Source organism: Lathyrus oleraceus, chromosome 7, assembly GCF_024323335.1.
Source record: "Lathyrus oleraceus cultivar Zhongwan6 chromosome 7, CAAS_Psat_ZW6_1.0, whole genome shotgun sequence".
Classification (NCBI taxonomy): domain Eukaryota; kingdom Viridiplantae; phylum Streptophyta; class Magnoliopsida; order Fabales; family Fabaceae; genus Lathyrus; species Lathyrus oleraceus.
This window is the reverse complement of record NC_066585.1, coordinates 126494497-126519412: the sequence shown is the minus strand read 5'-3', so window position 1 is coordinate 126519412 and position 24916 is coordinate 126494497. Positions and strand designations below refer to the sequence as shown.

The following is a 24916-nucleotide window of genomic DNA, read 5'->3' as shown; positions in this document are numbered from 1 at the left end:
CACTCTAACCTAAGCCAAGCTCTTTTTGTGCAAACTTTGACTTTGTTTCAAATTAGAAACCTAGGCCTTATGCCTTTGACTTTTCAAACTCTTTTCATTAATACTCATTGTGAATAAATCTTAATCCAACTTTGACTTCATTTTGTAAATAAGTCTAACTTGTGAATACAACTCACTTCAAGTTGTTTTTGTGGTTCCAATGGCCACCTTTGTTAAAACCTTTCATAAACATTAGCCATAGGTTTGAGTTATCATAGTGGTTGATGTAAACCTCACCTCATCCTTAGTGATTGGATTATAAGTCTTCCATACTTATTATAGGATTAACCCCTCACTAGTATGTTGAAGCTCTCCTCACATGGTGGATTGTTGGTTTATGTTAAGTTTTCTCCCTTTGATAACAAAAGACCTTAAAGGCTTTTGATCAAATCAATTCACCAATCTTTTGAGATTTTTACCCCGAACTACGAGGTTTTGATCCTACCTTTGTGATGGTACGTAGGCAATGGGTTCATCCATTCAAACAATAAAATTTGTAAATATAATCTATTTTTTTCTCACCCCCCAATCTTTTGCACATATTTTCACAAATACCAACCTACAACACATGTTTGTAAAAAGAGGTTCCCTTAGAGTACTAAGGATGATTTGGGTGCGTAAAACCTTCCCATTTCATAACCAACCCCCTTACCTAGATCTTTGACATTTTTATTAGTTTTTGATTTGAAAAACTTCTTACTTGGCTTTTGTTCGCTTTTTAGCATTTCCTTTGGACAAATAAAAGTGCGGTGACGACTCGAATTGTATGTTGACTTTTGGTTTAGTCAATAAACCATAAGGTAACGAATACCTCACTACAGTCCCAAGAAGAGCGATAATTAAAAATGTCAGTTTATGTCTTTTTTCTAAGGACTTTGGTTACATGGGAGAGGTAGTCCACTCCAAATATGGATTTCTTATTCCGACTTCCTTAAATTCAATGTTAACACATTATGTAAGGATCCTTTTATGGGATGTGTTCAACGAGGGGTGTAAAAGTCGAATTTTGAATGAGGTATTCACTTTTGCTCTTCAATATATTTCTCAAATTCTTTGTCTGATGTTTTCCTAAATCCGGGGATACTCATCCCCCAACCACCTCCGTCGCCTAATAGTTTTTCCTCGTACTTCACATAAGGTTGAACTCGTTGGACAAGTGACTTCAAGAATAAGAGGGGGTGAATTGTGGTATTTAAAACTCATGATTAATTTTATACTTTTCTCGATTAAGATCATGTTAGTAATTTTGTTTGAATAAATTATAGCAGAGATAAATAATAGAATGTAAATAATAGAAAAAAATAGAGGATAAGGTTAAATATATTACACCAGAGAGTTATCTAGAGTTATCCAGGCATGGTGATCTTTCACCTTGTGGTATTTGGACAAATTTTCTAGTTCTTTTCCCATAACCTCCCATATGGGGGTTGAGGGTTCGAGATTGACCCTCATGTGGTAAACGTTTTGCCATATTTATTATCGCCTTGTATTTAAAGGCATGCAACTTTCCACTTACATTTTTGGATGAAGGTTTAAAATTCCTCTATCTATGACTGATTAAGGGTAATTGCATTTTCGTTAGCTGAAGGGGTTTGACCCACACCTGTTTCTTTCCTTTTCTTCTCTAGATATTTTCTGCATTACTCTCATCGCGCTACACATAACACCCTGCCTTAACCATTATCTCATCGATTGAGTATGCAAGTTTTTGGACAAAAGACTAATTGAAATGCTTAATTTTCAACCCATTTTAGATGGCTCCTACAAACATCTTACGGTTAGGGTAAACCACCTTGACGATGGTTTTGTTAAATCACGCTCGGTACACACATAAAGGTTTAGAGTGTCTTGGATGTACATTAAGAGACTTGTGGTGGTCACCTTGTAGTGTTTGCTGGCCAATAACTGAAGGATCAATTCCCGAATATATCTTGATATCTAGTTACACATAATATGAGAAAATTCATTTACCAACGCAAGTCCGCCTCCTTAAATGTTTAGGTGAAGAACTTGCATTTGAGTGAGTATATCACACCCATGATTACCATATGCACAAGGAAGGCGATGACGTGCTCTCAAAGGCCTATCTTCCCATCAAACATCACAAAAGTGGGAAGCTTGAGATTCTCTATGACTGGAACACGTCGTCTTATCAGTGTGGTTGTTGGATTGTCTGCACATTTGCTTGTAGGTGTTGGTTATGACAATGTAATTCATCCATTTTGGTCTGCATTTACGTTAGGATTCCTAATCGCAAGAATTACATGTAACATGTGTGACCACCATTGTGAAACGACAACTAAATGAACATAATTCTTGAAAATGTGCGACCCAAACATGTTTTATCAAATCCAATGATGAACGTCAATTATACTTATTATAAGTACAATAATAATAATGACCCTGCATGTGATATGCCAAACAAAAGATCTTTGAAACTATGATTTGTGAAAAAGTGATACCTTAGTATATTCCTTAAAGTAAGTATATAACCCTCCATAACCTAGTTGGATATGCCAAGTCTTAAGGTATTTCCTCGACTCTGACTAACCTGACCCCGCTTCATCAAGGATCGTGACGACCGACTTATTTTTGAGGAAATTTTACGACATGGCGACATCGTCCACGTGCCGATCATATGGTCTTACTCACTCAATCCCATTTAAAACCTCTTCTGCATCCCACATAAGTGTAAATGAATAAATCAAAATCATCAATCCTGAATAAATTTAAACTATAACATTTCTCATGATCCAATATTATTTCAACATTAATTTAAGACAACAAATTCCCGACACTAACTTTATTTTCCTTTTAAAAGAAATCAAAACTTGGTATATTAAAATTATAATTCAGTAATCAAGGTATATATACAAAGGCTATAAAAAAAAAAGAGATGATATTTTGGAATCCAATTCCAAAACTTATTGTCAAAAAAAATCTAAAGTATGAATCCGGGATTTTGTTAAGCTAGCATTGCAATTATTATTAATATAAATTTTGCCCCCAAAAAAGGAGTGGTTATCGAACAAAACGAGCCCATCGAACCCTCCAACGCTTTGGTTTCTTCATCACCACCACCTTTTCATCTCTCTCTCTCTAAAAGCCATAAACAACAAACAAGAAATAATAATCGAAAACGCAAAAAGGGCTTTTCCGAGTTAGATCTAGGGTTTCCATCGATTCTAAAACTGGATATTGATCGAGCAACAAAGGGTTAGGAGGTGGAGGATTTCGAAATGGATTCGGTGCCTTCGAATTCCCATGGAAATCTCGATGAACAGATTTCTCAGCTCATGCAGTGCAAACCCTTGTCTGAACAAGAGGTAAATCTAATTTCCCTAACTCTTTCGTTTCTCTACACTTTTTTTCCTCGCGGATCCGGAATATCTCTTGCTAATTTTTCATCGGTTGCTTTACTGTATATTGATTTGCTTCTTGCAATTTGATCTGTTGCACATCTTGTAGCGAATATTGATTCTCCTGGTTCTTTCTTGCAAATCTGCCTTGTTTTTCGTAATTCAATGGCCGCAAGAATGCACGTTTTGTTGCATATTCTGTCAGATTTACGGAATTCGTTTCCGTGATTCTAGGTTTTGGATTCGTTTATTATTTATTTTCACCGTATCTTGCGGTTTTGGTTGGTGGAATATTGTTTCTTTCTTACATAAAGCCATTTTCTCATGGTTGATAATGATATAGTTTATGTATTTAAAGAATTGAAATGTTAGGTTGTCTTTTCACTGACTGAGGAATACTTCAAAAGGAGGAAAAATTCCTTTTGTATATTTCTGTGTCATGTGTTGCTAAGGATTTTAGTAGAATGATACTGATTGGGTTGTTAGTTGAGGTTTTGGCCTGCTTTATTGGGAAGGGGACTAAGTGCTGGGGAATGAGCGCTTCCTGTTAACTCTGCTGGATGAGACACTTTCTTACATAAAGCCATTTTCTCATGGTTAATAATCTTATAATCTATGTATTTAAGGAGTGGAAATGGTAACTGTCTTCAACGACTGAGGGATACTTGAAAAGGTGGAAAATCCTTCTGTATATTTCTGTGTCATGTGTTGCTAAGGTTTTTTCAGACTTAGTTATATGACATATAGTAGAATAAGGCTGATTGGGCTGTTAGTTGAGTTCTTGTCCTGCTTTATTGGGAAGGGGACTTACTGCTAGGGATTAAGCGCATCCTGTTAACTCTGCTGGATGAGACACACAGGTTCCGTTTCAATCTCCTAACAAGTGGTTAATGCACTTTGTGTCGGTTATATATGTCATATAACAAGTGGTATTCAGTTTCTCAATGAAGTTTGGAGCTTTGTGAAACTGTTGTCTCTGAGTTAGGGGTTCCGTACAGCCAAAACATTATGTCTATTGCATGTTTTAGCTGCTCGGGTAGTCTGTGGTGATTTCGAAGTAGTGGGTGTTTAATGGCAAAATTACTTTGTCCCCTTCAATTGAGGAGGCTTCCAGCTAGGCCAAGGAGGAATTCCAGAAAAGCTGGTTTATTAGTGCACTTTTAGTAAATGATAATCCCTGATAAGGTTATGTACTGCTTGAAACACCTGTAAGTCAAACAAAATATTTCCTTTTCTATTATTTTGTAGAGTGTCTTGAGTTTGGATCTATTCTTTTTGCAGAGTAGTTAATCCTTAATAGCGCATTAGTGCTGAGCCTCATTGTTATGGTGCCAATGTATGGCTGAGCTGCTTTTGCCCATTTAAAACCTGTCTGCATTGCATAGTTTGCATAGGGACAGGGACAGTCCTATATTGCAGCAGCGATTCTGAACAGGGACATTCCCTGTTTTGTTCACCCCTTTTTGAATTGTGTATTCTTTTTAATAGGAGGGTTTGTAGTATTAGACACCTTTAATTGGGAGTATTTTAGTGTTGGAAACCAGGAAACCCCTTTTCCATCAGAAAACCAAGCTGCCTCTATTCCCACCACCTGTTCGCCCCTCCGTGTTCTTACGACTGTGTTGTCAAATTATCAAATAGCTGCTATTGTAGAATGATGTGGCGGAATACCACCTTTTTTTTTGGGAATTTTGGCCATCAGCCATAAACTGTCATCCACCATTGACAACATTACCCATTTTCCAAGTCCCTTCTGGCAGCCTTGACGCACTATGGACAAACCCCCTTTTCATGGCAGCCCTGGCCTCTCTTTCCAGAACTTTGCTTTGTAGCCTCTGTATACTCAATTTGGTTGTTTGCAGCTTCCTCTCTCACATAGCTGTGTATGCGAGTGTTTGAGAGAGTTAGAATTAATTGAGACCGGTGCGAGATTTATGCATTAGTATTGCTTAAATACTAGATTAAATAATTAAATTGTTGAATCTGTAATTCTACTTTGGTTATTAGGCATATGAAATTTCTTAGACTCATTTATAAAATGTTGAAAAGTTGTTTGTGTTGTAGCTGTGTCAGTATGTTAGATTTACACTTAGTGCTAAATTGGGTGGGTATTCACTGTCTCTCCAGCCCTGTACGCACCCACAGAGAGTGACATATGTATTGCTGCACCACAAACAGTCCACATATATATGCCTATGACCGTACTCTCATTCAACGGGGTTGCACCTTGATTAATTGAATTCGAAATTAGATAATAATGAGTTTGGCTTGGTTTCATAAATGGAAACTGAAAACCAAACATAAGACTGATATCACAGAAGCGAAATACAAGCATAACTAAAGGTATCTGTTTCTCAATCGTGATAGTCAAAATTCGTAAAAATTGCTATTACATTTTCTATTTTACTCTGCTTTTTTATTTTCTTTGAGACTGCAACCTATTTTCCCAAAAAGCAGTTTGGTAGTCTAGGATGTTCCTTATCTTCTATTTGTTTGATTTTCTTTTACCTCTCCAGTAAAGAAGTCACGCCACAGAGATAATGTGGTTCCTTTTCATTTCGGGTTATCCAACTCTGACGTTACATTTGCACTTGTATATACAGGTTAGGGTTTTGTGTGATAAGGCGAAGGAGATTTTGATGGAAGAGAGCAATGTCCAGGTCTGTTGGTCTATTTTTCATGTCAGCGTGTTTTATATATGTGTCCATCTGCATGGGGGGTTTTGTGCATTGGTTTCATATCTTGCCTACATTTTGACTTTATGCACCCTCCCCCCCTCAATTTTGTTTATCACTCTATTGTCAGTCGAAGAGTTCTCAGTAATTGTTTGGGCTGTGTGTATTCCATATATGACGAATTTGACTTTCTTTTGTAAGTGTATTTATACTGTTTGTATGACTGAGAAAACTAAGAATTATTTTATTCGCCAACAATTGCAGCCTGTAAAAAGTCCTGTTACAATCTGTGGTGATATTCATGGGCAGTTCCATGATCTTGCAGAGCTTTTCCGCATTGGAGGGAAGGTATTTTTCCTCATAGTTAGCTTTATATTTATCATTTGCCAAATTTATGAAATTAGATGTATAAAGTAAAAAAATACTTGGAAAATCAGGAAATGCCATGCATCCTCGATGTAGAAAGGCCTTCCTTTATCAAAATTTCACTACTGTTTAGTCCTTAAAATTCCACTAGCAAGGTGATGTTCAAGTTTGGGAATTTAATAGTAGTGACAGATATAGCTTCCCCCAATTATCCTTCTAGTGTAAACCATTCATTTGATTGGTACTAATATCCTGCAATCATGTGACACCTATGTTTAAAATTATTTGTTTGGCTAAGTTTTCTTTTCCTTGTCTATTTGTATCACAATTGATGTCCATTAAGTATTTTAGTTACTGCTGCTGACCGATTCATCGAGTGCAATCAGCTCTGATTCAAACTTTTTGATGCAGCAGCTTGCCAAATCTCGTTTTTAATTTAAATATGTCCTCCAGTCTTGATAGCCAATCATAAGCCTTCATGCTCTGTCTGTCTTATTTATGAATTTTAGAAATTATGTCCTATGTATTTATTTTAGAACATGGCTTTTTTGGCTCACTATTTTTTAGCATAGCAGATATTACATGTTTTCTTGCTTGTACTTGAAATATGTCATCTGATGGTCAAATTCTAATTTCTGGTACATCTTTTTGTTGGTAGTGTCCAGATACAAATTACTTGTTTATGGGAGATTATGTTGATCGTGGCTATTATTCTGTCGAAACCGTAACGGTGAGTATGACCTATTATGCTTACTCTCTTGTTTGTTTGTCATTATATATTTAACTGGGGTGTTCTAGTGAAATCTCATAGGAATTGTATATCATGTCAGTAGTTTGTTTGATATCTTCTTAAAGGAGTTAGAAAACCAACTTACTTCATTAGTAGTTCCTTGCTGTCTTGAAAGATCGGTTTTCTGGTCCTTCAGCCTACTATTTGTTTCATCGTGATATATCCTGCAGTTAAGATGGTGGATTACCATTTCTTCATTCAACATGCCAAGTTTGCAAGGATTATTGTTTTTTCTTGTTGGGTGTCACAACATAATTAAAGCAGTTGTCTCATACACCATGCTAACCAAAAGAAGAGAGCAGATGATTTTATTTTACTATTTTATTATTTTTTTTTGCATTTGTGAATGCTGCATTATGTCCCTAGATCACATGGGATACTGAGAATGCTGCATTATGTCCGTAGATCACATGGGATACTGTGAATGCTGCCTTATGTCCCTAGATCACATGGGATACTGTAGTTTCCCCCAGCGTCAGAAATCTGATTTATACATTCAAGATGATTTGTGGCACAAGTTAATAGCTGTTATTTTTTTAATTGCATATTTTGCATGGTGTTTATTTTACTTCCAAATGAATGCTTCTTTTGTAAGTACCTTTTTTTTTGGCACTAATTAAGTCATTATGCAGCTTTTGGTCTCTCTTAAAGTGCGTTATCGTCAGCGTATTACTATTTTGAGGGGAAATCATGAAAGTCGTCAGGTTTGTTCTAGTTTTTATCATGCAGTCTTTTTGACAGTAGTGAATTAAAGATGTGATTAAAATCCTAACTAGGTCATCATTTACATTATAAGTATCGGCTGAGATTTTTGGCAAAACCAGTTTCTATCAAATTTTACCGGAAAGTTGCCCTCAATTGAATTTTTTCACGCATATCAGATAAATAATCTACATTATCAGGCACGTTTGACACCCATTCTTTCTGAGGACCAAATTATGTCGTCCTTAAAGTAATATACCATTGAATTTGATAAAACAGTTATGGAGTTGGAACTTATTACTTTAAGTGGCTGTAGTTAGTTATAGTAGTAATAAAACATGACTTCCTAGTTCAGTAGTTTGTTTAGTTGTTTCTGTATGTTTTAGCTTTGAACAGTTATGGATCATATTGGCTTTTATGCAGATTACTCAAGTTTATGGATTTTATGACGAGTGCCTACGGAAGTAAGTACCTGCTAAATTCACCTTTTCAAGATGCCTTTGTTTAAGATAACTTTGATATTAATTATCACTGTCTTCTATTCGACACAATTTTGTGAAATTTTTAACTGTGAGTTCTTTATTCCTTATTAGCATTTCAGCACTATCGTTAATGTGTATTATTTTCCTATTGGCGCCTGTTTCTGAGTTACTTGAAATTTTGTTAATGATATAAGAAGAAGATTGTATAAGCATTGATGAAGAGGATGTACTAAATTGTGGGATAGTCTAATAGTTAGAGATAAGGTGGAAACCAAAGAAAACTATAGGTTAAACCATTAGCAGATATTTAGATTTAAATGGTATATCATCAAATATGATTCATGATAGGTTGTGTGAGTTATCTATTGTTTTTAAATGGAAGATCTCATTTCTTATCAAAGTTAGAGATTTTCAATGTTGGGTTCTATCTCTTGCTACAGTTACTTTTAATCACACCAGCACACAAATATCCAGGTTAAAGTTGTATGTAGTTATACAATACATTAAATTACCTTTTTCTAATAGACTTGATTTATAATTCTTATTATATCACTAATTAGGTTTTATGCTTTACTTTAACCCCGTTCGGTATGGTGTGGTTCATTTTCTTCTGTTTGATATTTTATTTTATTATTTATTTTATTTTCATTTCTAATATCTTGTCCAATTTCATATTTAAAGTTGGTGCAACCCTGTGTGAGTGAATATTCTTCGTATTTGATTCACAGGTATGGTAGTGCTAATGTTTGGAAGATGTTCACTGATTTGTTTGACTACTTCCCGTTGACAGCATTGGTTAGTATGCTATTGCATAATGTTGGAAAAAAACTCTTTTGATATTTTGTTTTTGCCTCTGATGGGAGTTACCTAGTATGTTGGTTGGCTTGTCATCATTTCCAGCTCCATGTTTTTTTGGTCTTAGTAGTGATAATTAAGGCTGCTTTTTAGTTATTGCCTCTGATGGGAGTTACCTAGTATGTTGGTTGGCTTGTCATCATTTCCAGCTCCATGTTTTTTTGGTCTTAGTAGTGATAATTAAGGCTGCTTTTTAGTTATTTCTAGTTACCGGTGTCTCTTGTTTCCTTCTGAAAACAAATGCTCCTGATACTTAGTTATATTGCTCTTTGAATTTCATGATAACCCATGTAATTGTAGCTCATATGTTGTTCCAAGTTTTCTGGGTTTTCAGTAAACAAATGTTTCTGAAGTGACATTATTTTCTTTTGAAGGTTGAATCTGAAATATTTTGTCTTCATGGTGGGTTGTCCCCGTCTATTGAAACCCTTGACAACATTCGTAATTTTGATCGCGTGCAAGAAGTTCCCCATGAGGGACCCATGTGTGATCTTTTATGGTCTGATCCGGATGATCGCTGTGGTTGGGGTATCTCTCCTAGAGGTGCTGGATACACTTTTGGCCAGGTAACAAATCTGCAGTGTATAAATCTTGTATTGATTTTGCATTTCATAATTATTTTTTGCTGATTGCTCATGTGTATTGCTTTTATAGGACATATCTGAGCAGTTTAACCATACCAATAATTTGAAGCTGATTGCTAGAGCTCACCAGCTGGTTATGGAAGGATATAACTGGGGTCATGTAAATATCTGATCTCTCTTAATTTTCTATTGTTTTTCTGTGTGGTGGTAAATGGCTGATTCATAGTGCCTCGTTGCAGGATCAAAAGGTGGTTACCATATTCAGTGCACCTAATTACTGTTATCGCTGTGGGAACATGGCATCCATCCTTGAAGTTGATGACTGCAAAGGACACACATTCATTCAGGTTGAGCTTATTCTTTTATTTTCTATTCAAACTACTTTTCATTCAGTATTCCATGACAATACTTTTAGTCTTGTGATTAGTGTGTTACATGAAGTTGTCTTAACTTTTAATTCCAGTTTGAGCCAGCTCCAAGGAGGGGAGAGCCAGATGTAACTAGGAGAACCCCTGACTACTTCCTATGATACAATTATGGTAGAGTTGCTGTTGGCAGCAACTTGTGCCCTGCAGTAATATGCAAACTTCATATACCAGTTGAAATGAGAGCTGTCAATCAAACTGATCCTTATTTTCAAAGTTAGGCTTCACTGGACGTGTTTTTTTTACTTGAATTATAATTGAACCTTTCCAAGAGAGAAGCTGAGGAACAGGAGATGCTATTGTGGTCATGTGTACCGTTCCAGCATGCAATGTATCAATTTGAATGTGTCTCAAATTTTCCTTTTCTATTTATATGCAACTCTGTTGACCTTTCTTTTTTTCATTTTAGGGTTATTGTTAATGGGGATGAGTTTCTGTAGATGGACAATGCTTTGACTATCTTTTAATGGGTGTTTTTATGATTTTTTTCAACCAGTCTTGTGTAGTTTTGTTTTCTTCGTTTTACTTGAAATGAATTTTATTTTTTTCTAAAAATTCATGTTAATACTAAGTCGTCTATCTATCAACATGCGTGCCATTGGCCACTAACAAAGACCATTACTTATCATGTTTGTTGTTATCTTAAAACGGGCTCTTCTCGTTTCCTTTAAGCATACTACAGTTTAATACTACTTATTAAGATGAGCAATGCTATTGACAGCCTAACATTTGGTAAACAATTATGTTGCAACGTCTCTGCTTTTGTTAACGCTTTATATCCTCTGTAATGGAAAACACATTTTTCTTGTTACATATTAATAAGTAAAATAATGTCTATTTAATTTTATTTAAGCATTTTATTCTCAAAATGTATATTTTCTAATGTAAGATTAAATTAACTTATTTTCTCATTTTTTTCATAAATAACAATTAATTGAAATAGTTTTTACACTGTTCATAAAACATATTTAAAAAAACATTAAAATTTAGATTTTTTATAAAAGTGTGAAAAGATTAAGTTTTGCTTACAAATTAGTACGGCTCAACTTAAACACTTACATGTTAAGCCGCTGAATTGGGTCTTTGGCCGCAATACCACTGCAGGACTTGATTATGTCATCAAGGCTTGTGTCGAGAAATAATCGTGAAATATATGAGATCTTGTGTTCCATTTATAATAATTAATGGAAGATATGGAACATTCATAATTTTTAGAAAATATAAAAGATAATAGAAAAAAACATAAACTATTAGATATGTTTAATCCCCCAACTTCTCCGCTTGTATTGTAAGGCATTATGTGACTTGACAATAGTGCCTTTTACGAAGGCTAATTGGAGTCTCCTATGACTTCTCCGCTTGTATTGTAAGACATTATGTGCCTCGACAATAGTGCCTTTTACAAAGGCTAATTGGAGATTGTCTACCTCAAAACGTTTGACCTTTGTGTTTGATCTCGTCATATCCATACATAACTTCCAAAAAATCTAAAAGATAATACAAAAAACATAAACTATTATACAAAAAACATAAACTATTAGATATGTTTAACCCTCTGGTTTCTCCACTCGTATTGTAAGACATTATGTGCCTCGACAATAATGCCTTCTACAAATGTCAATTGGAGTATGTCTTCTTTAAAAAGTCTGACCTCTATGTCCGATCTCTTCATATCCATAATACGTGGATAAACGCTGCTTACGTCTTGGGTGTGGTCATCCTTAATCTCTAGTACATTCTGATTAGATGGTCTGTATGATCTTCTAGGAGCGTCTGGTGTCATTAGGGATGTCAATCTAATCATCCCCAATGGGCAACCGCAAAATTACCCACAATCTGTAGGATAAAAATCTTTAAAATGGATATAGACACAAGCTCAATAATTACTGAGATATGCAAGTGCGCAGAAATATCGGTTATAGTATAAAAAATATCGAACCCACGTAGACTAATGTCAATTACCGTTATATGTTATCACTTTGTGTATCTAAGGTGATGAAAATATATTTTGTTTGCAAAAAAGGGCAAATAAGTTGTTTTTGAAATTAATGAGAATGAGAGACCGAAATGCAATTCGTGTCTACCTATTGTACCCGTTAAATTGTGTTTTATAATTATAACAGGAAAATATTTTCTCGCGCAAAAGAATTAAACTAAAAACGCCTTCCGCTTTCGCGTGTAAGACATCAGATTTTGACTATGCATTATATTTGACCCCTTTCACGAGGCGCATTACATCTTCGAAATTCATTTTGAGAATTAATTAATTTTTACTTGAAAATTTATTTTTTAAAATTTTAATCTAAAGGTTATATCCGCTTTCACGTGCCCAGAATCGTATTTTAAACTTACAAACGCCCGCTTTCGCGTTTCCGTTTATAAGTTTAAAATGACTTTTTAAAAATTGATAATTTTTAAATTATTTGAAAAAACACTTTCAAGGGAGTATTAATAATGTTTATTTAATTTGTTTTTATTAATTAATTATATTAAAATAAAAAAGGTACCCAACAGATAGGAGTTAAATGAATTAGCAACCACTTATATTACTTGTACACAATCGTCAATTCAATTGCCTAGACTAGGTGCAATCGTTAATTCAATTGGCTATGCCACTTATATTTTCAATGGAGTTGCCAATTGGATTGATCGGTGTATTGCGTTTAAAGTTTTTTTATTTGACATATGGATACTTTGAAAGTTACTGGGGAAAGATGATTATTTGAAGAATTTTGTTGGAAAAGTTGATTATTTTGAAAAAAAATTGATTTTGAATTTCTAACTTCTCAAATTAAAGGGAAATTAGAAAATTAGAATGTGGATTTAGACTTGATGTGGTTTGATGATGGTATCCAAACCAATGTTTTAAAATCCAGTCATTGACCCAATCAATCTATTGAGTCATAAGGTTACTGGTCGAACTAGTATGTTTCGATCTGACTGTATGACTCCTGATTCAATTTATACAAATTTAAAATTTAAAATATTTATAAAATAATTTTTTTGACATAAGTTATATATATAAAATCTAATAAAGAAACTTCTATGAAATTATTGGTGCAAATAAGTTGAATAACAATCTTACATAAAACGTCCCAAGTATTTTTAAAAATTAAAATGTAACACAATTATAAAATAAAGTAAATTTTAAACAGGGTCGATTTTGGGCTTGTGCAACTTGGCACGTTGCATAGGACAACCTTGGAAAGTTTGATGCTAAAGATGACAAATGTATCTTTCTTGGATCGTCATCCAACAAAATATCTCAACACATTAAATCTCTTTCTCGCCACTGTGCGGTCGAAACTAATCAAACCAAACATCCAACACATTAACTCAACTTGTCACCCCCGTGTGATCAAAACTCTTTTCAAAAAGAACACTGTTTAATCCCTTCTAACTCGTACAAACAAACTAGTGTTTAAGCCTCCACCGAGAGTAAACAAGCCAACGTTTAGCCTTTAGAACACGATCTAAACAGTTGTTCACTAAAAGACACCAACAAACCGTAGTTCCCCAAACTATGAATGCTCTGATTTCCTTATTGCACTATAAGGATACGTAGACACGAGATTGTGAGATCTTGGCGAGCACACTAATAAAAAACCTCTCTTTTCCCCCTTCAGAGGTTTTCATCCATCTCTTTTCAATATTTTTATCACTCAAAGAAAATAAACAACATAAGTTAACATTCAAATCGCAAATTAAACTAAAAGGTTCCTGTTGAGTACAACGGACGTAATGAGTGCTAGTACCTTCCCCTTGCATAATCGACTCCCGAACCCGAATATGGTTGCGACGATCATTATTCTGTTTTTGAAAGGTTTTATCGATATTTTCCTATTCCTTGATTGGAATAAATAAAGTTCGGTGACGACTCTGTTCGAACTAATTTTTTCCGCGACCATCGCGAGAGATCGTATTTTTCGAGATGCAACACCAAGGAGTACCATGGATGTTAGGGATGCTAATACCTTCCCCTTGCATAACCAACTTCCTTACCCATTTCTCTTTCCCCTGGGTTTTATCGATGTTTTTCCTTTTCTTCGGGAACAAATAAAGTTCGATGGCGACTCTGTTGTATCTATGAGCGTGCAATGCACTCGGGTATTTTCCGCTAGCCTCAGTATGTGAGTGCATTATCTTCTTAGAAATATTTTGAATAATATTTATGGATATTGGATCTTTCTTGTAATATCCTAAAATTTACCCTTCATTTTTTGGAAGCATGGGATTATGTTTTACACTTCATTGGCATCATACTAGGTCATACTCATTGCATACTGCATTAGTGACTTGGGAATCAGGTTTTGACCGATCACTCCTTAATAGAAGGAGCCCACACAAATCAAGATTGAGAATTGGACTTCATTTTCTAAATATACAAGTCTCAAGGGTCTCAGGGGGCTCCAGGTATCTTATTATGGTCCCCCGTTCATCAGTGAAGGATTCAGAGCTATCAGAGTGTTCATCTGAATTTAATCAGGAAATTAGGGTTTCATGGCTACCTGCAACAAGCAATGTTTGGTTGGAAGTAGAGGTGATCATCCATGTCATTATTGGAGAGGCATATTGGCCTAGGAAGATTCATAATTATCTCAGAAAGATCCATTGGCAAGCAGTGCAATCAGTTCCCGATCAACTTTGCCCTAAATTAGGGTTTGGTATAAAATCAGTTTATTTCTGATTCTTTGGGTGAAACTATTTTCCATGGCCCTCCATATGTCCAAAAGGGTATACATACAAAAAATCAGCTCTTTATTTGAGTCAGAGGTGCTTCAGTTGATCATTGGAATCAGGAATCAGACAATTTGGGAAAAGTCAACCGTGGGGTCAGAAAGGTCAACTCCTGACATTTTGATAGTGGAATCTAAAAATTCATGCCTATGGGAGCCTACATGTGAAATTTTATCAAGGTTGGATCATGGATTCATCATTTAATCAGGAATTGGAGAAGTTACTTAATTTGGAAACGATTGACTTTCCATTTAGGGCAAGTTTTCATGATTGTTGCCCTCACTTTAAGCCCATTTTCCATCACGATAAAAGCTCCACTTGAAAAGTTCTCCAACATGAAAGTTGTTCCTCTTGTTCCAAGCTTTCTAGATATATAAAGTTTGCTCCATTTGGATTAAAATTGAGAAAGTTATGCCTAGTCAAAGTGAGACATATTTTTAGGACACTTAGAAATTTTCTAAGTCTCAAAATCTTCAAAGTTTGTCAAGACTTCTTGGTCAGTTTTCTTGCACTTCAAGGCATCATTTGAAAATGTTTTTTTCACAACAATTATACCTTGCCATGTCCTCTTTCACATCCTTTTGGAATCATCTCATTTGGATCTATGGTTTGAGAGATATATTCACCTAAAATGGGCATCATGACTTGATTTTCTAGGCAGATTTAGGCCAAACTGGCCCAACCAGTTTTGCATGGTGAAACTTGAACTTGAGGCCCATTTTTCACCTTCTTCCATTCATCATTTCAACTTGTGCTCAACATGAAAGATGACATACTCCATGAGATCTTTCTACTGTTTGCATTGTTTCATCAATTGGTAGCTTGATCATCAAGTTACATGGCCACAAAGTCACCACCTTGGAATATTTTTCTTGCTTGCCAAACCAACCATGCTGCATGCTGCACGAACCAAGTCATGTTTGTTTCCATATTTGACCATGCATTGGATATTTTACTCACTTAAATTTGGCCCAAATAACACAATCTCACATGCCCTCACCAAATACACCTCACTTTACATTATGTTGCTTATGGATAAATCAATTATTTAAAAGCCCATGAAGCATGTGATCCACCCTATTTAAAAGAGGCAAACCCTAAACCAAAAAGGCATTGGAATTTCGTGGCAAGGAGGCAAAGCTTCATCACATATCAGATTCCATTCCACTTCTATTTTCCACTGGGTAATCATCTCTTCCATAACCATGTTTTGATATATCTATGCTTGCTTACCATGCTCATGTTTGTTTCATCATTACCATGCTAGTCATCACATGCTTGTGTTCTTGTTATTAATTTATGCATGCTGAATTTTTTTTCCATTATGCCGTGCCCATATTGACATCTTGTGATCAACTTTTCTCCATGATTAAGCCATTATTTTTACTAAAACAAGTCACCATGATGATCTACACATTTCGTACTTGATTTTTGGTTTTTATTTCATGTCATTTGGTGCATTATAGTGCTTGTATTTTGTTGTGGAAGATGGGAAAAATTCACTAATTTTTACGTGGCTGCATGAACATGGCATGGCTAGGGTTTGTTTTGTGGAGAAGATGAATACGTGTCACTTTGATAACCGTTAGATCTATTGCTTGTCTTTTAATCCTGGCCGTGCTTCCTTATTTTGTCTTCTAGTCACTTAAACCAAGTTGCCCTATTGATACAAGGTCACATGAATATTTTAAATAAAATGTTATTTAATCAAGTCACGCTGGGTTTAATAATCATTTGGACCATTGGGCTGCACCATTCGCTTTTCACACCCCCTTTTCCCAGGCCCATCAACACAAATCCCTTCCATTTTCATATTTCCTTTTTAATTCACATTTAATTTCTGTTTTGCTTTTAATTATTTTAAAATATTTTCTTCGTCCATAAAATTATCCTAAAATATTTTCCACATTTCTTAATGTCTTATTTAATTTTATTTAATTTTTACTTTCGTATTTATTTAATATTCATATTTTATTTTAATTATTTATTCTGAATGGTCCGTTTTGACACACATTTTTTTCTTGATTTTATTTTTATGACTTAAAATTATTTTTAGCTTTTGATTTTTGGGATGAAGGTTGACCAATGTCCCATGGTCAACCTGACCTTTTCTTGGAATTTTATTTCCCATTTTCAATTTATTTTGGATTTATTTTTGACCTAGTTTGGTTGGTTGACTTTTGTTTTGACCTCTATTTTATTTCAATTAATTGATGCACTAATTTTCGTTATTTTAAAAATATTTTTGGGGAATGATGATGTCCTGACCCCACCTTACTTAATTTAATTTTTCATAATTTTCTTGATTAATATGCTATTTATTTGCTATTTTTTAAGTTGACTTGAATTTTCAGTTGACTTCTTTATGATCGATGTTTGACTTAGGGATTGCTTATGGCAATTGAAGAGATCTTTTGATCCTCCCTTGTTCATCTCATATGCCATGTATTAGAGGCCTTGTATCTTGATTTTATTTGATCCTTACCCCGTTTCCTGATTTAATTATTCAGTGGACCCTTTTGTGCATTTCTTTTCATCTGTCTGGTCCATCTGTTATTTGTTACACTTGTTTCTTTCATCCATGCATTCTATTGCTTGATTGTTTAACATGTTCGTACTTCTAATGCATTGTTTAATGCTCCATTATTCCATTCTTTGATTCTTTGATTCTTTGATTCAATTACATACCTATTTACTTATTCTTATTCTTTGATAACTGTTGCCTACTTGTATGATGTATGAGACATATATTCTTATTGTTTGATTGCCATGAACCATCCCCATTCATAACAAATGTACCCCTCTCCCATGAAGTGTATAATGTTTATTCTTTCATTCTTTATTCATCTGTTAATACAAGAATTAAAACGAACATTCGATAATCATTTCAAAACAAGATCAAAAGCTCGATCCAACGTCGAGTAATCATTTTCAAAACTTAACAGAACCAACACGTATTCATCCATCCTTTTGTAAGTCGATTGCTTCATGCATCTCCATTTCTCTTGTAAGTCGATTGCTTCATGCATCACCATCTACCTGTAAGTCGATTGCCTCAGGCATCGCCATCTACCCTTATCCGTGGCTCCTTTCCTTGCTCCATCCGTCGACTCTTGTTCCGTTTAGGTAGCACCCATTAGGTAGAACCCTTTGTATGATAACATAGGAAGAATTCCCTTATTCTTTACATGCTAACATTAGGTTGATGTTACCATTTGTAAATCCTAACACATAGGTCCATATTGCATGACAACTCTAGGGCAGAGCTTCCCCACTTATTATACCTTCCGTGCGTCTCCGATCTTGTGGCATGTCAATCCGTTCTATTGCAAAGAGGTAACTGCCTAATGAAGGTGAGAAAAACAAGAAAGGGGGGGGGGGGGGGTTTGAATTGTTTGGAAAATAAGCGCTTTTTCAAAATGAAAATCACACAAGGATTTTTATACTGGTTCGCTTATAACACAAAGCTACTCCAGTCCACCCGGCCAAGGTGATTTCGCCTTCAACAAGGACTTAATCCACTAATCTTGAAAGATTGATTACAAACAACGTCTAAGAGAAAGATCTCTTAGTCCTCTCAAGTATACAGACTGCACAGAGTCACTTGAGGAAATACAACAAAGGTAAAAACTTATGTAATCTAGAGTGCTTCTAAGATAAGCAAATATTACAACAGTAAGAACAAAGTGTTTTACGTTTCAAGCAAAAGCTTTGTGAAATATTGAGAGAGATGAAGAATGTTTTTGTGTATGCTTGCTTTCTCTAACCTCTCAAAGTTGATTGCTGTCCTTTATATAGGAGAGAAAGAGCCGTTGAAAAATCATAGCAGATAATAACTCTTGAATAATAATTAGTGCCATAACTTATGTTGTTTGTTGCCAAAACAACTTTTTCTCCTTGAATGACTACTTTCCAAATATAGTTCCTATTCATTTGAATTTGGAGTTAACGTCTCTTTCTGTATTAGGAAGTCCATTTCCATAACTTTATTTGAAGTTAACGTTACTCTTCCTTATTTAGCAATTCCATAATCAGAGTCTCCGTGTTTCTGGAGATCTTGGAATCTTGCTATCTAACTTCTGATGTTGATCTCTTTTGAGTTCTGATGGTTTCTTCAGATAGCGCTGAGAACTTCTGGAGTTTGACATACCGTTGTTCAGAGTCAGAACTTCTAGAGCGTACTTCTTGTTCAGATGCTTCTGATATTTTGCTGTTTTACTCAGAGTTAGACATTCTTGAACGTGTTTCTACTTCAGATGCTTCTGGTCTTCTGATAATTTGTATCTGATATGATTCTGTATCTGATGATTTCTTCCTTCTTTCCTTAGAACCCTGCACACTTAGAAACTTTTCGTTAGGGTGCCATTTTTGGTTTCATCCTTTGTTATCATCAAAATCATGGAATCTGTTGTAGAACAATTTTTGTTCTTACAATCTCCCCCTTTTTGATGATGACAAAACAAACTTAATTAGCAGATGAAACATAAACAATATCAGATTAGATAGACAAGAGCTCCCCCTGAGATAGGCTAGGGAGTTCAGAAGTTCTTACCAGAGCTTCCAAGCAATGAAGTTTCTTGATACCTTCTGCAATTTCTTAAGTCTAGTGTTAGATAAATTTATTTTTAAGAAAAATATGTTGCAGAGTGCTTGAGGTATTTAGACAGTATTTTCATCAGAGCTATTAATGACTTCTCCCCCTTTTTGTCAGAATCAAAAAGACATAGCAAAAAAAATAATAATTTAAGAGAAAAACATTGTATTCAGATAAAAAGCAACAGAGGCAAAAGGAACAAGTAAACATCAGAAACAAAGAAAGCAAAACAACAAAATCCTAAGTGCCTAAGGGTTGGGAGGCGGAGGCATTCTCTGAAGCAATTGAGCCAGCATGTTCTGAATCTTGTCGTTGACAGAGTCTTGTTTATCCATTCTGGCACGGAGTTCCTTCTGGTCGTTCTTGAGTTCTTCAAGCGTCTGGAGAACCATAGGGATAACAGAAGAGGACTCCCCCTGAGTCAGAGCCTGCTGGGCTTCAGCAGCGGCCTTTGCTTCAGCGTCAGCAGCAGCCTGTGCTTCAGCTTCGGCAGCAGCAGCAGCATCGGCCAGAGCTTTAGCTTCAGCTTCCTTTGCCCTTTCTTCCTCTAGCCTTCTGACTTCTTCTTCAGCCTCTCTTGCTAGTCTCTCTTCCTCAAGCCTTCTGGCTTCAGCTTCTCTTGCAAGTCTTTCCTGGAGTCTTGCCTCAACATCTCTGATGTAGCCATTTCTGACTTGCTCAGAGATGTTCTTCAGCTTAAAAGCCTCAGAGGTCATCCAGCCAATGACTCTGTTCCAGTATGTCCTTACAGAGTCAGGATCATCACTGACTTCAGAGTTAATGGTCAGAGACTTGACCTTTTGTACTGAAGCCCCTGCGACCAGCATTATGGCTTCCTCAAGGGTAGGTACGGAAAGGTTAGGTTCAGAGGTTTGAGGTGAAGAGGTTGGAGGGCTGAGATTTAATGTTAGAGGTTCAGGTTCAGCTTCAGGTTCAGCGGAGGTGTTTGGAGGGGTGATATCAGAGGTGTGGAGGTCAGAGGGTTGAGTTTCAGAAGGTTGGTCTTCAGAAGTAATGTTGGTTGTTTGTTCTGGGGGAGGTGAAGTTGCTTCAGATTGTGTTGGTTGTTGTGAAGCAAGGTTTTGAGCCTGAATTTGGGCTAAGGTTGGAGAGTTAGGGTCAGAGTATTCTTGGTCAGAGGAGAGGTCAAGGTATGGAGGTGATTCTGGGGCTGAAGAAGATGAAGAGGAAGTGATAGTGTGAGCAAGATTAAAATTGGGTAGAGGTTGTGAGGTTCTGGTTGTAGAAGGTGGGGTTTCAGAGGATGTGTATATAGGTGGTGTTGGGAGAGGATTAGAAGAAGCCATAAGTTGTTCAGAAGGAATAGAGGGAGCAAACGTACCAGTAGATATTTGCAGAGGTGCTGGAGATCTTATTTCAGAGGTTTCTCCTATCCTTGCTCTCTTTGCCTTTGAAGATTTATTCTTAGAGGGACCTCTTTTGAATCTGACAAAGTCTTCTTCTGAATCTAGACACTCATCCAGTCTGAAGTCAGAGATGTCGACTCCTTCATCCTTCAGACGCTGCATATAGTGGAGGATTGCATCTACGGGTTCATTCTTGAAGAACCTTGCAAGACCATGGGGTAGCTTCCTCTGATCTTTCAAGGCATCCCAGGAGGTGTCCATAGTGGGTCTGACTTGAATCTTCTTCAGAATTCCCATGCTTTTCAGATTTCTGGCGTTCAGAGGCTTTCTAGTATCTATCGCCAGATCTTCCATCAGTCTGTTCTTCTCCAGATGATCTACCAGCCCATTCTCAATGAAGACATCAGACAGAAGCCTTCCCAGAGGAATGTAGGATCTGGGTTTCATGTTGTTTCTTGTCTCCCTTATAGAGTCTCTGAGATATTTGAAGAGAAGTGCAGGAAGGCAGAGCTTCACACCCTTGTGAATGCAATACAGAATGCACTTCTGATCTGCATTGATGTAGTCAGAGGAGTTTGATGCTGGGCGATGATGAATGGTTCCCAGAATGATCTTGAGCCATACTCTGAGGTTCTGATGAAGTTCTTTGTTCTTTGAAGGATTTCCTTCAGTGTTGAGTTTGAAGATGGTTGGATTGATTACTTCAGCAATGCGCATTGACCTAGGGTTGATGTTGTAAATCCTTTTTCCTCCAGTTTTCTCCATGTTTAGTAAAGAAGCAATTGACTTTTCAGTAATCACTATCTTTACCCCCAATACGAAGGAGACGATGAAATGGTCATCAGCATCAGCAAATCTCCAGAATTCTTTGATGAGATTTGGGTAAACAGGGCCATAAAGCCTTTGGAAGTAGTTTTCCCACCCTTGTAGACGGAGTTCTTCAGTAAGATCTACTCCATTTCTCCTCATGTTGTCGAAGTACACCAGTGTTTCACATAACACATCCAGTCCCTCAAAGGGAGTTGCTAGGTTAATATGAGGTTGACGATCAAGAATATGGGGTTCCTTGTACACTGGAGTAATGGAAACGCCTGTAACCGTTGGAGTTGGAATGCTTGAACTTTGGGCAGTGGTGTTGGATTCCATTTGCTGAGAAAAGTTGAAAACTTGTTGTTGTTGAGCATCCATAGTTGATGAAGATGAAGGTGAAGATGAAGAGTTTGTAGAAATGCTTCAGAGAGGGTTTGAGAGTGAGTGAGAGTGATAAGTGTGTGAAATGTGAGAAAAGTGTTTAAATACCCTAAACGAAAACACATGTAAAACGACACACTATTCAGCGTTAGCACAAAGCACAAGTTAGCACGCTTGGGGGAAAAATGATTAAGGCTCATTAATGAATGTCTAATCCCAACAGTATGCACACTGCTCGAGGAGATCTTAAACGTTTGCCCTTTGATTTTTCTTCTGGACAGCTGTCTAGAAGTTCTAGGGTTAGACGCTAAGTGCTCCACGTGTTTTGATGTATCTGATCTTCAGGAATACCAAAGGATTGGTTCCTGGAGATTTCTAACTCAGATATCTTCTTAACTGGTAGAAGTATCAGAGTCAGAGGCAGAAACACATTTATTTATGTCAGAGTCTCATTTTACATCTTCAGAGCCACACTTCATTCAGGGCAATTTTGAATGTTCAGATTTTCTAAGATAAAAAGAAATCTATCTTCAGCTAGAGGCTTAGTAAAGATATCTGCCCATTGATGATCTGTATCAATGAACTTCAATGTTACTATCCCTTTCTGAACATAGTCTCTGATAAAATGATGTTTTATTTCAATGTGTTTAGCTCTGGAATGTAGAATGGGATTCTTACTTAGACAAATGGCAGCAGTATTATCACAGAAGATAGGAATGTTACTCTCGAAGATTTGCAGATCTTCTAACTGATGCTTCATCCAGAGCATCTGAGTTGTGCACAGTGATGCTGAGATATATTCTGCTTCTGCAGTTGATAGAGCGATAGTTGACTGTCTTTTGCTAGCCCAGGATATCAGATTGTTTCCCAGAAGCTGGCAATTTCCAGATGTGCTTTTTCGTTCTAGTCTATCTCCTGCATAATCTGCATCACAGTAACCCGAAAGTCTATACTCTGATGTTTTCTTATACATCAGGCCCAGGTTAGGAGTTCCTTTCAGATACTTGAGAATTCTCTTAACTGCTGTTAAATGAGATTCTCTAGGATCTGATTGGAATCTGGCACAGAGACAGACACTAAAGAGAATATCAGGACGAGTAGCAGTCAGATAGAGAAGAGAGCCTATCATACCTCGATAGAGCTTCTGACAAACCTTTGCGCTTACTTCTTCCTTTTCAAGAATGCATGTCGGATGCATTGGAGTTTTTGCAGAGTTGCAGTCAGCCATGTCAAATTTCTTCAGAACATCTTTAATATATTTGCTTTGATGAACATATGTAACTTCTGAAGTTTGGTTAATTTGAATTCCCAGAAAGAACTTTAGTTCTTGCATTAAGCTCATTTCAAATTCTGCCTGCATTAACTTAGATAATTCTTGACAAACAGAGGCGTTAACTGAACCAAAAATAATATCATCAACGTATATCTGGCATATCATGAGATCATTGTTAAGGTTCTTACAGAAAAGTGTGGAGTCAACTTTCCCTCTGATAAAATTGTGTTCCAGAAGAAAATTGCTTAAACGTTCATACCAAGCTCTGGGAGCTTGTTTAAGTCCATATAAAGATTTTTTAAGTTTAAAAACATGTTCTGGAAAATTTGGATTTTCAAAACCTGGAGGTTGGTTGGCATACACTTCTTCTGATATATAACCATTAAGGAATGCACTCTTGACATCCATTTGATATAATTTAATAGAATGGTTAATAGCAAAAGATACAAGAAGACGAATAGATTCTAACCTTGCGACTGGAGCAAAAGTTTCATTATAATCAATACCTTCTTGTTGACTATAACCTTGAGCTACCAGTCGAGCTTTGTTTCTGACGACTTCTCCTTTCTCATTCAGCTTGTTTCTGAATACCCATCTGGTTCCAATAACGTGAGTGCCTCTGGGCTTTGGAACAAGATCCCAGACATCATTCTTTGTGAATTAATCTAATTCTTCTTGCATGGCTGAAACCCAGTCGTTATCTTGAAGTGCTTCATCACAGGACGTAGGCTCAATCAGAGACACTAGTCCCAGAGGAGTATCTTCAGAGGTCCTGAAGGTAGATCTGGTTCTAACAGGTTCGTCTTTGTTTCCCAGAATCAAATCTTCAGATACATTGATACGACTTTTAACTTTCTTTGGGATTTCTGGGGATTTAATTTCTTCAGAGTTCTGAGTGACAGTTGCTTCTGGAGTTTTATCAGATCCTGCAAGAGTGATTTCTAAATCTGCAAAATTTTCAACTAGCTTTGACTTTTCAGGGTCAAGCTTATCATCAAATCTGACATGAATTGATTCTTCCACAATTTTGGTTTCTATGTTGTATACTCTGTAGCCTTTAGAGCGTTCTGAGTATCCTAACATAATACCTTTCTGTGCTTTGGAATCGAACTTGTTCAGATGTTCTTTAGTGTTTAAGATAAAGCAAGAACATCCAAAAGGATGAAAATATGAAATGTTTGGTTTTCTTCCTTTACACAGTTCATAGGGAGTCTTTTCCAGAATAGGTCTTATAGAGATTCTATTCTGAATGTAACATGCTGTATTTACAGCTTCTGCCCAAAAGTGCTTTGCCATATTAGTTTCATTGATCATGGTTCTGGCCATCTCTTGGAGTGTCCTATTCTTCCTCTCTACAACTCCATTTTGTTGTGGAGTTATAGGGCAGGAGAAATCATGGGATATTCCATTAGAGTCAAATAATTCCTCAAAATCTTTGTTTTCAAATTCTCCACCATGATCACTTCTGACTCTAATA

At 36.2% G+C, this 24916-nt stretch overlaps 1 protein-coding gene across 1 annotated transcript; it reads left to right on the top strand.

The window, feature by feature from the left end:
* Positions 1-3027: 3027 nt before the first annotated feature.
* LOC127107808 (serine/threonine-protein phosphatase PP2A catalytic subunit) lies at positions 3028-10769 on the top strand. Its single transcript, XM_051045133.1, has 11 exons — positions 3028-3365; positions 6002-6058; positions 6338-6421; positions 7098-7169; positions 7862-7933; positions 8355-8395; positions 9142-9208; positions 9643-9834; positions 9923-10012; positions 10092-10199; positions 10316-10769. Exons 1-11 carry the CDS (start codon positions 3279-3281, stop codon positions 10379-10381), a joined length of 936 nt encoding a protein of 311 aa, XP_050901090.1. The 5' UTR covers positions 3028-3278; the 3' UTR covers positions 10382-10769.
* The last annotated feature ends 14147 nt before the right edge of the window (positions 10770-24916 follow it).

Bases quoted from the DNA above. Each gene is read 5' to 3' on its own strand.
- LOC127107808 (XM_051045133.1), top strand. From the start codon at position 3,279: ATGGATTCGGTGCCTTCGAATTCCCATGGAAATCTCGATGAACAGATT. The intron at 7,934-8,354 runs GTTTGTTCTAGT...GCTTTTATGCAG, and splicing joins GAAATCATGAAAGTCGTCAG to ATTACTCAAGTTTATGGATT. The intron at 10,200-10,315 runs GTTGAGCTTATT...TTTTAATTCCAG, and splicing joins AAGGACACACATTCATTCAG to TTTGAGCCAGCTCCAAGGAG.